This window comes from Hippoglossus stenolepis, chromosome 14, assembly GCF_022539355.2.
Source record: "Hippoglossus stenolepis isolate QCI-W04-F060 chromosome 14, HSTE1.2, whole genome shotgun sequence".
Classification (NCBI taxonomy): domain Eukaryota; kingdom Metazoa; phylum Chordata; class Actinopteri; order Pleuronectiformes; family Pleuronectidae; genus Hippoglossus; species Hippoglossus stenolepis.
In genome coordinates, this window is record NC_061496.1 from 16,046,136 (window position 1) to 16,062,180 (window position 16,045).

General features: G+C 43.8%; 1 protein-coding gene across 3 annotated transcripts; it reads left to right on the top strand.

Moving 5' to 3' along the window:
- The first annotated feature begins 12 nt into the window (after positions 1-12).
- On the top strand, positions 13-16,024 carry ankrd24 (ankyrin repeat domain 24). 3 transcript variants are annotated; one of them, XM_035176485.2, is made up of 23 exons: positions 13-131; positions 434-502; positions 2,493-2,623; positions 3,319-3,407; positions 3,514-3,578; positions 3,666-3,723; positions 3,950-4,020; positions 4,133-4,239; positions 4,779-4,951; positions 5,507-5,529; positions 5,770-5,862; positions 6,151-6,237; positions 6,346-6,465; positions 6,591-6,720; positions 6,882-7,045; positions 8,521-8,684; positions 10,099-10,889; positions 10,988-11,304; positions 12,117-12,350; positions 13,697-13,873; positions 13,951-14,112; positions 14,230-14,295; positions 15,615-16,024. In XM_035176485.2, the coding sequence occupies exons 2-23, from the start codon at positions 467-469 to the stop codon at positions 15,675-15,677; spliced, it is 3,321 nt and encodes a 1,106-aa protein (XP_035032376.2). In that variant the 5' UTR covers positions 13-131; positions 434-466; the 3' UTR covers positions 15,678-16,024. The 3 variants fall into 3 exon arrangements, with proteins under 3 accessions (XP_035032376.2, XP_047198979.1, XP_047198980.1); XM_047343023.1 differs by having other exon boundaries at positions 13,706-13,873; XM_047343024.1 differs by having other exon boundaries at positions 12,117-12,281.
- The last annotated feature ends 21 nt before the right edge of the window (positions 16,025-16,045 follow it).

Genomic DNA, 16,045 nt, shown 5'->3' on the forward strand with positions numbered 1-16,045 from the left:
TGGCTGATTTACGACGGAGGCGGGCGCATCGGTGCTTCCTCCAGGCAGCAGCAGTGACTCCAGTGTTTCTACTGAGCAGCAGCTGATGGGACAGAGGAGAAAGTCACCTGGAGCAGGACCGTCCTCCACAGGTAGGCTGCATGCTGCTACTGCTCATAAACTACATCACATAGCATGTTCAAAAAAGGATTGACACCTACATGTTGATTGGAGTAAACATAAAACCACCTGAGACACATTGGATAAGATGTAACTTTCAATAACATACTTATCTAATAGTTAAGTTTGTGTAATTTATCTTATTTATTTCAGTGTATATGTGGAACCCAGTGGGGAAATACAAAAACCCAACTGACCCAACTGGATAAGCTGTAACTTCCAATTACATACATCTATAATAACTACATTTGTTTATTTCTCTTGTTTATTTCAGTGTACATGTTGACACAGTGCCCATCGAGTGATTATGAAGAGTCTGAAGGCAAAGTTTAAAAAGAATGAGGTAAGAGCCATCTGTTGAACATGTAGCACTATACCTGTTTTCTGACTGTATGTCCACAGGCTGTGTAGAGAAATAAGCCTTTCAAGGGGTGTTTTACCTGAATAGGTTTTTGTAAAGATATCACTGTGTGTGTGTGTGTGTGTGTGTGTGTGTGTGTGTGTGTGTGTGTGTGTGTGTGTGTGTGTGTGTGTGTGTGTGTGTGTGTGTGTGTGTGTGTGTGTGTGTGTGTGTGTGGGATGGAGGACTGGGATTCAGTGTCACAGAGCAGCAGCAGGAGAGCAGGTCTGTCTCCAGACTGCTGCTATAACCAGATATCTCAGGTAGCCTTTAATTATTCACACACACACACACACACACACACACACACACACACACACACACACACACACACACACACACAAACACACACAAGGAATCAAGGAATTCCTACTTCCCTGCTGTTGCCACTACATTACTTTGAAGGGCTTTATAATGTGGGGGTCAACCTAGTTCTCTAATGTGCTGCATTTTTTACATTTTAAGATTCTTTTCCTGCTCCGTGTAGCAGACTGGCTAACTGGTGTCACAGACCTTGCACCCCTGCAGCGCCGGTGCAGAGGTGCACACAGATAAACCTGCAGCTGCTGGCTCCACAGTGTGGTCTGAGCATTTAGATCCTGACGATGCTCTTAGCACCATTTACTGTCAGGTCGACTTAAAGGGAAATTCTACCTCCCTGTTACCTTGGACTGCACACTAAGTGATCCGCAAAACAATGGTGACAAAGCTGGTCGTCTTGGATGACGCTGATAAATAGTTTCACTTAACAGCCAGACAGATATATATACTGAATACAACTGCTTTACATCAGAACCACCAGGGGAAAATATATATATATATATAGATAGATAGATAGATAGATAGATAGACAGATTAATTGATAGATATAATGATTGATTGATAGATATTAGATACTATAAATAACCATCCTATCCTGCAGAACAGAGTGCAGCTTGTCCAGCTCATTTCTCCTCTTTGTGCTGAGTCCTCACATCACACAGGCCCCGCTCCACTCTGTAACTGCAGAGGAACAGATCTGTGACGCTGCCAGCAGGGGAACCGTGCAGGACCCGACAAAAACTTATAGAGAAAACAGAGGCTGCTGCTACAGGGAGGCAGATAAATGATATAAGATTATAGAGCGGGGAGGACAGGGATGAAAAGAAGAAGGTGGCAATGTGCATGTGTTTGTGTATGAGGTGCAATGGTAAGTCTGTCTGTGTCCCTGCTAGCAGCAGGATCAGGACGACAGGATGCTGTTTTGGATGCGGACAGGGAGGTGCTGCAAAGGCAGACGAGAGCACAGAGAGTAGCAGTGTTACTGTATGGATGTGTGTCTGAGCTTATGTGTGACAAGCTTTTCTATGTCAGTGTAGAATTAATGTTATGGTATGTATATCACCGATGTGATGCTGTGACCTCTAAGGGATTTAAACTTAATGTTCAGCTGAGTTTTCTGCACTATCTGGTGTTATACTGGACTTGATCTGTAGCCGGGCATCAGTGTGTGTTGTCAGCCAGGACACACGGCGGTGGGTTTTTACACTGTGGCTGTATTGAGTGTGTGATGTCCTGTTAGCAGTATGGATCCTCAGCAGCCTGTTTTTAGCCTGATGAAGCGGTTTTGTCCTTGTCTCAGCCTGCTGCCGCTGCCAGTAGGTATCTTCTCTATAGAGCCAGTAAACAAATGAATGAATAGGCAAGAATACTGACAAGTTTTCACATTCTGCTTCTGATATTTCTATCTTAAAAGTATGTGACTTGCAAAACTGCCCTCTCAATGATCTCAGGCAAAAACAACGTATTTCATCATAATCGGTTGTCGCACATTCTAATTTCCTCATATTTCTTTTAGCAGCCCATCCCCTCTGTGGTATGTTGTGAGTTATGCAGTGTGGTATCAGTTTCCTTTGGGGCAGTGCAGGGTGATGACCTGTTCTCCCCCCCCCAGAGTCAGGACTGGAGTAAGAGTGATGAGAGGCTGCTGCAGGCCGTGGAGCAGAATGAACCCGACAAGGTCTCTGCCCTCATCGTCAAAAAAGGTCTCTGTCCCACCAAGCTGGACGCTGAGGGCAAGTCGGCGTAAGTTAATCATTAACGTTTTTTTATTTACTCTGGAAATTTAACAATGACTTTTAATATTAAAATAAAGTGTAAAATATATTTAACAATACCAAACAAATAATTTCTAATGCAACATAAGTAATTTTTCATGGAAGGACCTACCCAACACTGATGACATTTTTTAGTTTTATCACCTTCTCTCTTTTGCTGTAAATAGAGCCCGACCGATATGGATTTTTGGTGCCGATACCAATGTTCGGTACTGAAAGATTCCAATACATCAGCCAATTTTGATATTTAAAAAAATGGCAACAATTCCTAAGAGATTGTTTGTAATTGAGTTTAGATTTTTTACAGTTTAACCATTAACATTATGTAGCACTTGAATTAACAAATTAAACTGTAAAATGAAACTTTTTCATAAGGGCCAATGCCATAAACGGCGATGCGTATATAGTGGCCCTTTGCAGCATGTCGTCCCGACTCTCTCTGCCTCCCTTTCACCATTAGTTTTCTGTGTTATCAAAATGAAGGCCAAATATACCCATGTTAGCTGATATTACAGGCTAACCAATATATCGGTCCGGCTCGAGCTGAACTGCCATAAACCATCCGTTTTGGAACAATTCCACAGAATCAGACATTTTAAATGGAGAAAACATTTCTCATTTCTCATCTCTAATCACAAGTATTGTCCTTCCTCTGTGTCACAGTTTCCACCTCAGTGCATCCCGAGGCCGACTGGACTGTCTGGAGGTTATCATCTCTCATGGAGCGGATGTCAACGTCCCTGACGGGGCTGGTACGGTATTTCATTACCCAATAAGAGTTTTATCCTTAAAGCCAAGGTTGCTGAATGTCATGGATTGTTTATAAATGTCCCTTTATTTCTGACTGTCTGACTCCAGGCTTTAGCGCCCTCCACCTCGCAGCCAAAAACGGCCAGTCAGAGTGTTTAAAGAGACTCTTACAGGTAAAATACTTGGTTGCTTGGTAAATAGATTAAAAGCTTGGCAAACAAATTTTAAGGGTTTTTTTAATGTTAAGTTTTCTCTGACAGGAGAGATTGGCAGTTGATTGCACCGACAGCATTGGCAGGACACCACTTCATCATGCAGGTAACACTTACACAACCACAGCAGTTTGGTTACTGTAGCCAAACAGTAACATACTCACATAGTTCACACGCTCCCACACTAATATAGATCCCATTCAAATAGCATATTGAAAGCAAATAGGTGTTTATGAAAATTTAACCCCCGACACTGAATCTTTTATCCATCATTTCTATATGTAAGTTTATGTTATCTGGATTTCAACCATAGTTCTGAATATTGTCTGCAGCGGTCAGTGGCTGCTTGTCCTGCACTGAGACCCTGTGGGACTTTAAAGCCGATCTGGATGTCCAGGACAGTGTAAGTTATTATTACAGAGATTGTATATTACTTTTGATTTACTCTTGGTTTGATTACAACCAACGTTGCTGTGGCTGCATGATGTTTGTATAATCTTGTTTGTCTGTGTAAGGACGGGGCCACCCCTCTGATCTTAGCAGCTCAGATGAGCAGAGTGGAGCTCTGTGTGTTCCTGATGGGACGAGGTGCCAATGCAAACATTCAGGACAACCAGGGGAGGTAAGTTAGGGATGCAGCTGGATTCTCCTCCGTCCATCTCAATACTGAAAGGTTGAATGACTTGAGGCAGACTGGGACACGATGCAGCTTTTTTAGCTCGGATAAAAACCTCTTCCAGATTATTGTCCCAGCAGTAGGGTTGTCTGGGTCAGGGTGCCGGGTGGATTCCTCCAGTCATTGAGGGTATTTGGGGGGGGGATTATAAGGGATGAAGGTCAGGACCCCCAGCAGGGAGTAACAGCTTTTAATTTGGGTTTGGATGACCTCTAGGAGGAGATTAATTATCCAGTAGTTAACATTTGCAAGGTGGAAGACAACATTTATAGGCTCCATCATTACAGATAGAGATACAAACAATTTACTGATTTGTTGTATACATTTACTCATAATTGATTCTGATACACTACTAAATGCAACACCGATACTAAATCATACAAGTCTAAAATGAATATGCCATGTGATTCTACAGGACTTCACAGTTGTTTTATGGTTGATTCAGTATTTTCTCGCTATGTCATGATCCTGTATGTGAATCGCAGATCTGCGTTAATGTTGGCTTGTGAGAGTGACAGTATTGAAACTGTAGAGGCTCTGCTGAGAGGTGGGGCCAACACGCAGCTGGTCGACGCCCTTGGACACAAAGCCACCGACTACAGCGTAACCACGGGCAACCAGCGTGTCTCACAGATGTTGCAAGATGGAGTTCCTCCAGGTACAGTATGAGGCCCGCTTGAGCTTTTTTTTGGATTTGGAGAGATAGAAGGGATGGGATAATTATAAATATACGTTAGCTCTCTAAATGAAACAGCTCACAACATGTGACAGAAACAAATAATGTACCATCAGTGTATCCTGGATAGGTACAGGTTGTTATGCTGTAATAAGACTGTAATAAGAGGAATCAGATCAGGACGGCAGCTGGATGTGATTGTAAAGTTGGGTTTGAAAAGAAAGGAGACGAAAGGCTCGTTCCACTTTTCTCTCCTAACAAAGACTCAGCTGTTATATGAGAAACAGATGTGTGACTGGTTGAAAAAGGAGATGAAAGAGAGAATTAGGTGAATGATGCATGACCACATTAGTTCTTATTCTACATTTTGGTGGATTTACGACAAGCTACATGAAAACCACTATGATATACTTTAATTTTAAAAGTGTGTATAGTTGTGTGTGTTTGTGTCTGTGTGGATATATTCACATGCCTGAACCTCACTGCTGTCGAGGTTACATTTTTTGCTGTGTGTGTCTTTTCCCTCTGCACACGTAGCTTCTGAGGGCCCAGGCGAGGAGGTAAGGTTGCAAGGCTTTGTGTTGCATCACTCCCTCCGTCAATGAGCTCATGCCCCATTCCGGCCGATCATATTGTGCATGTTTTCCAATATGAGGTCATTGTTTTTCGTGTGCAGCTCTCTTTTTTTGGGGGGGGCTTATTGCTGACCCTTTGTCTTTATCTCAGTTACCTCTGCTTTTCCATTTTAAGTTGAGCTTGACCTCTGCTTGTCTGTGATCGCCCTCCCAACTCACACACAGCCCCCGCAAGTCCCCTCAGGCGCCTCATCAGTGCAGGGGGGGACTACCCCCCGCAAACGGAAAGCTCCTCCACCACCCCGCTCTCCTCTCCAGGTACTGAAAGAACCATCTCAGTGGATGGAAAACCCATTATTTAACCCGCACTTAAAGGCCAGCCTTACAGTATCACCAGAATCACCAGTGCATATAACATATCAGATTAAACCTGTTGGTTTTCTTCATCAGATTCTGTCATTTTCAAAGTGATACAACCAAGAAAAGCAAAGATTTATTTTATAACTCCCAGATTTTAATGTCTTTTTCACTACATTAGGCCAAGCATGTTCATGTATCTCTGTAATGACTAATAAAGTTAAATTTGCTTGTTTTTCTGTCTCAAAGGTGCAGGTTTTGCCTCCCTCTCCTCAGCCCCGGAGTCCTGCTCCCCCCGGCCAGACCCCTCCTCCAGAAACACAGCAACCAGCCCAGGTCGGCTCTCTAATCTTGAGTATTGTTTATTCATTGCTGATGTTTACACTTTGTAGTGCATGCGAACTTTGTCAGGTTGGTCATATTTTTTGTGGTTGTCTTTGTAAGGCGGAAGACGAGGAGGTGTTTGAGGAGATTCGACGGCTCCGTCTGGAGAGAGGCCGCCTGCTTCAGAAGATCAAGGCCTTGGAGCAGCAGCAGCAGAGCGCCATCTCGGCCTTGGAAGAGGTACTGCAGACACACCTTGAAAAATAATTAACGATTTCATGTGAACTTTCTCACTACATCTCTGTGTGTTTGCATCCACATCAGATAACATATTGCCTCTGTGTGGGTTTTTGTGTGCACAATAGTTGTCCCAACTAAAGCAGCGATTAGAGGAGGCCGAGGCAGAGAGAGACAAGCTGCTTGAGGAGCTGAAGGGAGATCATGGTATTGAGGCCAGTGACTCTGAGGACATGGATGAAATGTTTGACTTCCCAGGTAGGCGATCTGTGTGTATGTCCTCCCCCGGGCCCTGGCACAGAGCATACATGTATGTCCAAGCTAGTATCCCTGCTATACCATGTGGGCTTTCCTGCGTGTATTACTGACTACTGAATAATTATTCCTGTTGGTGGGTTTCTTTGGAACATTCCCATTAGAGAAGCTGCTCTCCAAGCGCTCCAGAGCCTCCCCTGCTCAGGATGAGGACACTGACTCAGCCAGTCCCTCCCCTGGCCCCGCAGACCCAGGAGCTGTTGCTGAGCTGCGTCAACAAATAGAGGAACTAACCTCGCAGAACTCCGAGCTTGTTCTCAAAGTACAGGTAACGTCAGGGAGAACACAAATACATAAATACACGTAGCTAATGAACATAACACACTCACACCTACTGAGACACATGAGTGTGTGTGAATACAAATGTCTGAGTCAGTTGCTTTTTCTGCCAGCCGCCTGATAAAATGTCCGTGTAAGCCAATGTGAGAATACAGAAGGAAAGTTCACGGCGAGCGGGTGGGCCTGTTGATGAAGTCTCTAAGCCGCACTGGACAAATAAAGAATACAAATATCTCAGGATTAAAAAGAGGATCCATTCACGTGGAAAACACAGAAAAAATGTCATCTGCGAAGGACGAGGTTCAAGAGTTTTGGAGATAAGGGCCCACGCTGGTGATGATGTGCTGCAAACGAAAAAAAATGTGATTTCCACAGTGGAATTCATACGTCATGTCCTGCCTCTTGCATGCTCCTCCCTGACCCCACCCACAGAGTTTATGTCTGAAAACGACTTTACAAACCCACACAGTCTCTTTAAAGAGAGTTTAAATCGATAGCGATAGTGAAGTGATTATTAAATGTTTTCCTGGCAGAAGATGAAGATGCTGTTTGGTGGGGAGCTGAGTGTCCCCGGCCGGAGCATTAGTCATGACCACTTAAAGTTTATGACGCTGCACTCTGGTGCACTAATGCACTGAGCCACTTGTGTTCACGCAAGTATAAATAGAACAACACAACATCGGATGCAGACATGGGGGCATTTTGTAGTCATCCCTCACTAACTGGGTCACGCTGGATGAACGGTTAAAGTTTTCTTTTAACAGTACTCTCTCGTGTTGTGGGTTGCACCACTGCACGAGCAGCTGTGATGTAGCTCTGTCCTGCTGTGTTTTAAGAAGAACCAGACAGGAAAGTGGGGAAGGTAAAATTTAAGAGAGGATGTGAGAAAGAAAGGTCAGAACCACATCTCCTGCTGTGACTTACTGTAAATGATGCAGAACAGAATAAGATTTATAATGACTCAGGTTAATTAAAGGGAGCTCTGGTGATTTTACTCATAAAGGTCAGTTTATTATTCTCTGGGAGTTTTATTGAGCCTGTGGAAACAGTGGCACAGTCTTCTGTGGCTCTGGGGGAGCTCTGTCTGAAAAAAGGGTGATATCACCAAGGTTATATGTGCATAGGCTTTCATGTATAAATAAGTTATGTTCATAACAGAAACTCTGTTACAAACTGGGAGTGTGGTGTTAAAAAGATGTGGAGATTTAACAGGGAGAAAATATCTAAGGAAATTACATTATTAGTTTCCTCATGGCAATGTACATAGTTACCCAGCACTGGCTGATAAATTATAAAAGTGGACATTGTCCATATTATAATTTTTTTTTCTTAAGCTATTGTTTTACAAATAAAGATTATATTAAATTAGATGTTATTATTATTATTATTATTATTATTATTATTATTATTATTATTATTATTATTATTATTATTATTAAATGATTTCCTCTGTGTGGTATACAGATGCTGGAGATGTTTGAGAAGGACGACACAGACATGCAGACCTCCAGCCCGGACTCCGTCCCCTTAGCTCAGTATGAGACCCTGAGGAAGGAGTTTGAATCCCTTCAGGAGCGCCTCTCTCAGGCCCAGGCTTCACACGAGACCTGCAGCGTGGCAGACAAGCGGTAAGACTGATTCATGTATTTATCCATTCAAACGAGTTGACTCCCCTGTATTAAATTTATTCTGAGATGTGCACACCTTTGCTAATGTCAGCCTCAGCAGTATCTGGTTGCTGCCTTGAACAGGGCCATTTTTAAAAGTGCTGAGCCTTTACATTTCTCCTGAAGCATGAAGGCTTAGATGCTAAATGTTTGTCATCTAGGTTGTGATTTGTTGGTTTGTTGGTTTCTTTTTGTTATTTATCTTCTATACTGAAAACTGATGAAATACATATGTATCAAAATATATGTACATTATGACACTTCAATAATCAAGATTTTATGATGTAATTCTGAAATGATTGGTAGAATAATTAATTAGTAGATACAATAGAATAGAGTGACGTCAAATATCTCACCTAGAAAATTATTCAATAATAAGTCATTTATTGAGCAAAATGTCTGATGTTTTACTTTTCTAATAAAACATTTGCTTCTTTATTTTTTATATTTGTAAATTGAATATATGTGAGTTGTTGCACTGTTCATCACCAGGGCCTTTGGGAACATTTGGCACATAAAGATAAAAGCAACACTATGTAACTTTTACGGAGCCACAGCACCCTCTGCAGACACACGTGGTGATTAATTCTGTTGTATTATAACAGCACATCCATGAATGGCTAGAATTTCTGTCACTCTCCATGTTACACGTAGGTGTTCGCATCCTATTGGATAGTTAAGCCTAAAGTATGCATTCCTAAATCACATATGAACCTCCCTCAACATAGACAATGTACTGTTGGTCGGCCCTTTATCTATAACCTGACCTTTGGTACTGCTTAGAGAGAGAAGGGAGTATCTGTGGAATTAGACAGGCACTATTCTCCTGTACAGATATAATGTGTAATATACAATATACATTATATACATAGTATATAGTGGCATGTACAGTAATGTGTGAGGATGGTCAAAAATTCCTCAACACTCATGATCCCCGGCTTCCTGAACCAGAAGACTGTCGCTGCAACAAGTACACCAAAACCATTCAGTGATATTCAGTGAGGAATCTTGATATTTCAAGTTTCCTCACTGAATATCGGATACAAACGCTAGATTTTCAATGACCTCTTAGTCTTTTGAACTGATTTACTGTTCAGCATTACTTTCACGCTTCTCACAGGAGATCTTACCTGCTCACTTTAGTTACATAGAGCAAGAACAAATGTTTAGGGTTAGGAGTGGGAATGGAAGCAGAACCATTCTCAATATTTTTTGACAGTGTAACATCTAAATCATTTTGAAGCTGCTATTTCACAATAAAAAAGTTGCATAGTGTTGCTTTAAACTGATTGATGAAAACAATGTCGACTAGTATGATGCTAGAAATGTAACTTTTGCATTACTTGAGATTAATAATACTTATCTTCTTCTGTAGTGGCAAGTCTCAGGAAGGAGGTGCAACCACAGAGAGTACAGAGGCTTTGAAGGAGAAGCTGAGTGTGTTGGAGGAGCAGTTGGCCTCCTCCCAGTCCGAGCTGGAAGAGCTGAAGGAGCAGATGCTTCTCGGGGTGCTCTCTGTGGAGTGTGGTGAGGGGGATACTGCCATGGCAGGTGCTGGCACTGAAGGCGGGTCTGGGGCTGCAGGGGAGGGTCCGAGTAAAGAGGCGCAGCAGCTGAGAGCGAGGGTGACGGAGCTAGAGGAGGAGCTTGCCAAGACACGGGGCGTGAAGGGGGGTCAGAGCGGCCAGGACAGCAACACAATCAAACAGCTGACGGAGAAAGTAGAAAAACTTCAGGCTGCTCTGGCCAAGAAAGAGTCTGTGAAAGAAGAAGTGACGAAAGACGGAGAAAGGAAAGAAACGGAAACGGTGAAGGGCCTTCGTGACAAAGTGGCTGAGTTGGAGGCAGCCCTGGCAGAGAGCAGCGTATCAGGCAGAGAGGGAGGAGCAGGGAGAGATGGAGATAAGGTCCGTCGTCTGCAGGAGCGTTTGGGAGAGCTAGAGGGGGAGCTGCGGAAGTGTGTGCCACGCTCTGAGCTGGAGGAGGTGCAGGTGAATCTGGGGCTCCAGTGTGAGCAGCTGGCCAGGGAGAGGGTATCAGTGGCCAGACGGCTCAACGATGCCCTGCTGGAGCTGGAGAGACTCAGGCCTCCTCCACGTGGTGGTGATGATGAGGAGGAAGATGAGGAGGAACACTCGGAGAGCTCGGAGCCCTCAGTCATATTAGGTGTGTAGTGCCATTTAAAAAAAAAAAAAAGTATATGTATAATATTTAGATGTCAGTTTGGGACTTCTTTGTCCATTTTCATGACTCTCTCCAATCAGATCCCTCAAGACGAACCTTGGCAGCAGTGACAGAGGAGCTGGAGGTGGCGCGACAGGAAGCAGCCCAGGCTCTGGATTGCCTGTGCGCGGAGCGAGAGGCCAGGGCACTGGACGCCCTGCAGCTGCAAGATGCGGTGCCTCTCTCAAAGCACAAGGAGGCGCTCTCCGCAGTGTCGGAACAGCTGGCCCAGACGCTGCAGGAGCTCCAGGAGGAGAAGACCCTCCGTTGCAAAGCTGAGGAGCAGGCTGCCGCACTGGAGGCCAAACTGAAGCCCATGCAGGACGCCATAACAAAAGAGGAGCATGAGAAAATCAAGGTCAGCAAGGACAGGAGAGGACAAGAATGATTAAATGAAGCAACTCAGGCAGAATTTTTAAATGAGAGGGGCAGGGGGACAGACACAGATTAGAGGGGCTGGATAGAGTCTGGCCTTTACTTGATTTGAGGCCATTTCTCACTGGGCTACTGCTTCTGGATCTGGTAAGAGGGGTCCCCAGAACAGGACGTGTTAAGATCAAAGATGGTTTGTGATTTCTATTTGAATTAGTTCTTCTCACAGCGATGTATGTTCAGGTGTTTGTGTCTCCATTAAGTTTGGTTCTAATTAGTTTTTTGAAGCAATTTAAATGGAGAGAAACATCATGATTGACAGCTTTAGACTTGTAATTTGTTGAGCTTGTGTATTGGGGCTTGACTCCAAATGCGCAAGATGGTGGCATTCGTATCCAGGATATTTTAGATTCACTTCTGGATTCCATCTTAAAACACACTCTTGATTCTAGAGGGATTAAACTCCAACCCTGAGTTAAAGTTTATTGATCAAACCTAAGTTATCTACCATTTGGAAATTGCACGATAAAAGTAAAGCCAATACAAAGTTTCACTAAGGTTCCATTTTTGTTAAAATAATTGTTTTAAAATTAATTAGGGATTAGAAAACTGTAAAAATGTGGTTAAAAAGCAAAAGTAAATGATATACTCATATTGTGGTACATACACAGTATATACAGAAATGTGAAAAGGCTTGTAAATAGCTAAATGTAAAAGCCTTTTGATCACAAACTTTCAAATTGTCACTAGACAGGAACATGTGCTTCAGTCAGTCAATCTCTGCCTCTTGCCTCACAGGCAGAGCTCCAGCGCTCCCTGCAGGCCAGCGAGAGCAGTGCAGCAGCAGCACAGGACGTCCTGACTGAGAAAGAGATGGAGCTGAGAGAACTGAAGTCCCAGAAGGCCGCAGAGCAGGGCCTCATCTCCAAGGAGGACCACGAGGGCCTGCGGCTCTCTTTGCAGGTTGATATCAACGCCATCACGGCTCGTTTCAACGACCTCACCCGCAAACATGAGAAGACTTGCACCGAGGTGTGTGTGTGTGTGTGTGTGTGTGTGTGTGTGTGTGTGTGTGTGTGTGTGTGTGTGTGTGTGTGTGTGTGTGTGTGTGTGTGTGTGTGTGTGTGTGTGTGTGTGTGTGTGTGTGTGTGCTTGCATGTGTGTTCTTGTTTCTGGCTTCTCTCAATTCCTTTCTGATGCCGTCTAAAGCCACATTAGATGTGTTTGTGTCTGCCACAAAGTGAGCCATGTTCCGTGAAGGCCTCTTTCCTGCCTCTACATTATTCATAAGTGTATTACTTTCTCTATTCAGTGCCCTCGTCTGTCTCACTGATCCCTCTCTATATGCGCTTGGTGATGCACTGAAGTATGTGCGCTATAGGATCCTGATGACCATGTCACATGTGTTTATAAATACTCTCACTTTGCAAACTGAGTAACTGCTTTTCCAGCTCAGGTTTGCAAACACACAGAGGCTGATCAGGGGGCCACATGAGCAGGATTTCTTTTATGTACCTCATAAACTGAGTCCTGCTAAAAATAGGTCACTTTATTACAAAAACAGGCTGTTTGGCAACCAACCAATTGAGCGTTTGTAGGCACACACACACACACACACACACACACACACACACACACACACACACACACACACACACACACACACACACACACACACACACACACACACACCTTAGCATGTAAAATCAAACTTGCCCCAAACAGAAACACATTTATGGTTGGTGTGTAGATTTACTGGTTCACTGCAGAGTGGTTGTAGGAAGATGAAAGAGACAACTGTAACCATGGGAAATACCCGTAAGCAAAACATTTAGAAAAATGGTTGCAGGAATAGATTTGACTGAGAAAGTATAACGTGAGATTTATGGTGAAGACAGTTTTTCTGCTCGTGTGTATTTTTTTGCCAATGTGAATGTGTCTGTCAGTCCTCAGTTTAATCAGGGGAGACTTCAATGGAAAAAAGAACATTTGTTGCCATGCACAGAAGAAAGTGATATCAATGAAAGGTCATCGGCGCTCACACCCCCTGTGATGTCATCAAGGTTAAAAACGGGTGTGGTTGCATAGTATAGGGAACCTCCCCTGGGGTCAAGACACCGGTGGAGGTTGATGGGATGGAGGGAGGGAGGATTTGAATGAGATGGGCTCGACCAGGGCATTGGATATGGAGACTGGAGGTGACTGGGGAGGAGCAGGGTCGTAGCGCATCACTGTAAACCCCAACAGTGAATAGAGAGTGAGCGATAATTGTGAATGAATGGGAGATTGTTTATCAGCAGAAAAGCATCTGAACTGGACATATAACCAATCAGCATTTTTAACATGTCAGGATGCCACTGGTGGTTTTACTGGTTTAGGTGTTCCAGGTGCAGAGAGAGGCTCTCTTTAACAAGAGTGAGCGGCAGGTGGCAGAGTCCCAGCTGGCCACGGTGCAGCAGCAGCTCGCCGAGCTACAGGCGCAGTCCAACCACATCCAGGTGCTCCACAACAACGTCCATGAATCCCAGGGCCTGGTGAAGGAGAAGGACCGCAAGGTGAGAGGGAGGGTGGCTGTTCAAATCTCTGCTGATGAAGAAACTAGCCGCTGACTGGTGTGTCTGTCTCTGTGCAGATAACAGAGCTGTCCAAGGAGGTGTTCCGGCTAAAGGAGGCCTTGGGAGCTCTTTCACTTCCTCTGGGCATCACGTCCTCCTCTTCATCCACGCATCTCGGTAACCCCGGGCAACAAGTGGCACTGCAGAACAGAATCTCTACACTCACCCAGCAGCTCCAGGTGAGGAGAGACCTGACACGAGACTGCATCATGATTCTTTTCTACATCACCATTAATAGAATCTACAAATATGTAAAATGGCACGGCAGTAACATTTTCTGTGACCTTTTGTTGCAGGACTGGGAGAGAAAGCACAAACAGGTGGTGACTGTGTACCGCTCACATTTACTGGCAGCTGCACAGGTCAGTTGAATGCACACATACATGCCAGAGCTCAAATTCAGACTTCAGAGTTTTATGGAGTGGGGGGTTGCTGTGTCACATTGGATCTGTTACATTATTTTGTGTGCGACTGGCTGGACCAACCCCTTATAGTCTGGACTGTGAACGGCACTGACGGCTGAATTCACTCCAGTTTTTAATGCAAACAATAAAAAGCGGGCAGCTACAGTTCAACATCTCTGTTTACCAGACAGAGGGGATGAAATTACAGAGGAGGTGCAGGGCTCAGACAGTTTCATCGTACAGTTCCACCACAGAGGTGTACACATTAATTATTACCTCCACCGAGGAGGGTGTGTTTTCACCCGTCTGTGTGTGTGTGTGGGTTGGTTTGTTTGTTTGTAAGCAAGATTACACAAAATCACTGAATGGATTTCCACATAACTTGGTGGAAGGATGTTGTTTGGGTCAGGGAAGAACAAACCAAATTTCAATGCAGATCCAAGATTTCTTTTACAGTTTTCCCAGGGAATAATTCATGGATGAGAAAAGAATCTGCCACATTTAAAGAACTGTTAACTATGAGTGTGTGTAATTTGGTGCAGCTTGATTGAATTTAAGATTGTCTGGCCTTGACAGAGGTATGTGCTCTACTGAGTGCTATTCTAGTTTGTTCGTTTGTTTTTAAGATAGATTTCACAAAACTAGGGGACAGATTACCACAAACCTTTGGAAGTTTTGGTATGAGTAAGGGAAAAATCTATACAATTTCAGTGCAGATCCAGTTAATTTTTTCCCACTCTCTTTAACATTGTGAGTTTTCTTGATTTCTTAGGGACTAAGTCATGGATCTAGATTAAAAATTAGACATGTTTAGGGGACTGATATTTATGAGTGTCTGTAATTTCGGTGCAGATCCAGACGGTTGGGCTTTGGCAAAGGTACAGTATCTATTGAGTGCCATTCTAATTACCTTTTATGTTCATGGTGATGAGAGATTGTTTAGATGTTCATCTTTAAGAAATCTGTTGGCTACTTAATTGCTTCTAGTTGCTGTGTTTGGCAGTTTGAGTACAGTTTCATTCAGACCCGTACATGATTTGTGCTTCAACTTTTCAAGCCTATCTTGTAAAGATATGGGGCAGCGCTGTTGTTACAGGCAGCACTCTGTGTCTGATGTCTGTACCTGGTGCGTCTGGCGTTGGATCAGAGGTTTTGTTTGTGTAGGTAATAACCTGGGTGCTGCTGGTGGGTCTGTCCTATAGAGGGGCACTCTGCCTGTGCATATGCAACAAGGATTAATCTGCAGCAACTTTGCATCATTCTCTGCTGCCCAACAGGGTCGAATGGATGAAGAAGTGCAGGGCATGCTACGCCAAATCCTGAGGATGACGCAACAGTGAAACAGATCCTTAAACCAAGTCTCTCTACACAATCCAGTTGCTCTACAGCTAAGGATAAAGGACAGCAATCTGTGGGACTATTATAAGAGAGATCTCCTCTAGAAAGCCAAATACAACTGATCCGTGATCAGACAGCTGCATGCGTACATTACAGTAACCTAATCAACAGAGAACTGACTGAAAACCAAGCAGTGACAAACAGACCTGTGGAGTTTATAACATGTCAGGGGTTTGCAGCAGCAGGTGACTGTGGATGCAGCAGAGTGGTGATTTAGTAGAATCATGTTTACTGATTGTGAGAGAAGATGACTGATTTTATATGGCATTGTTATAATAAAACAGAAAAACAAATGGCTCGCTTGTTGATC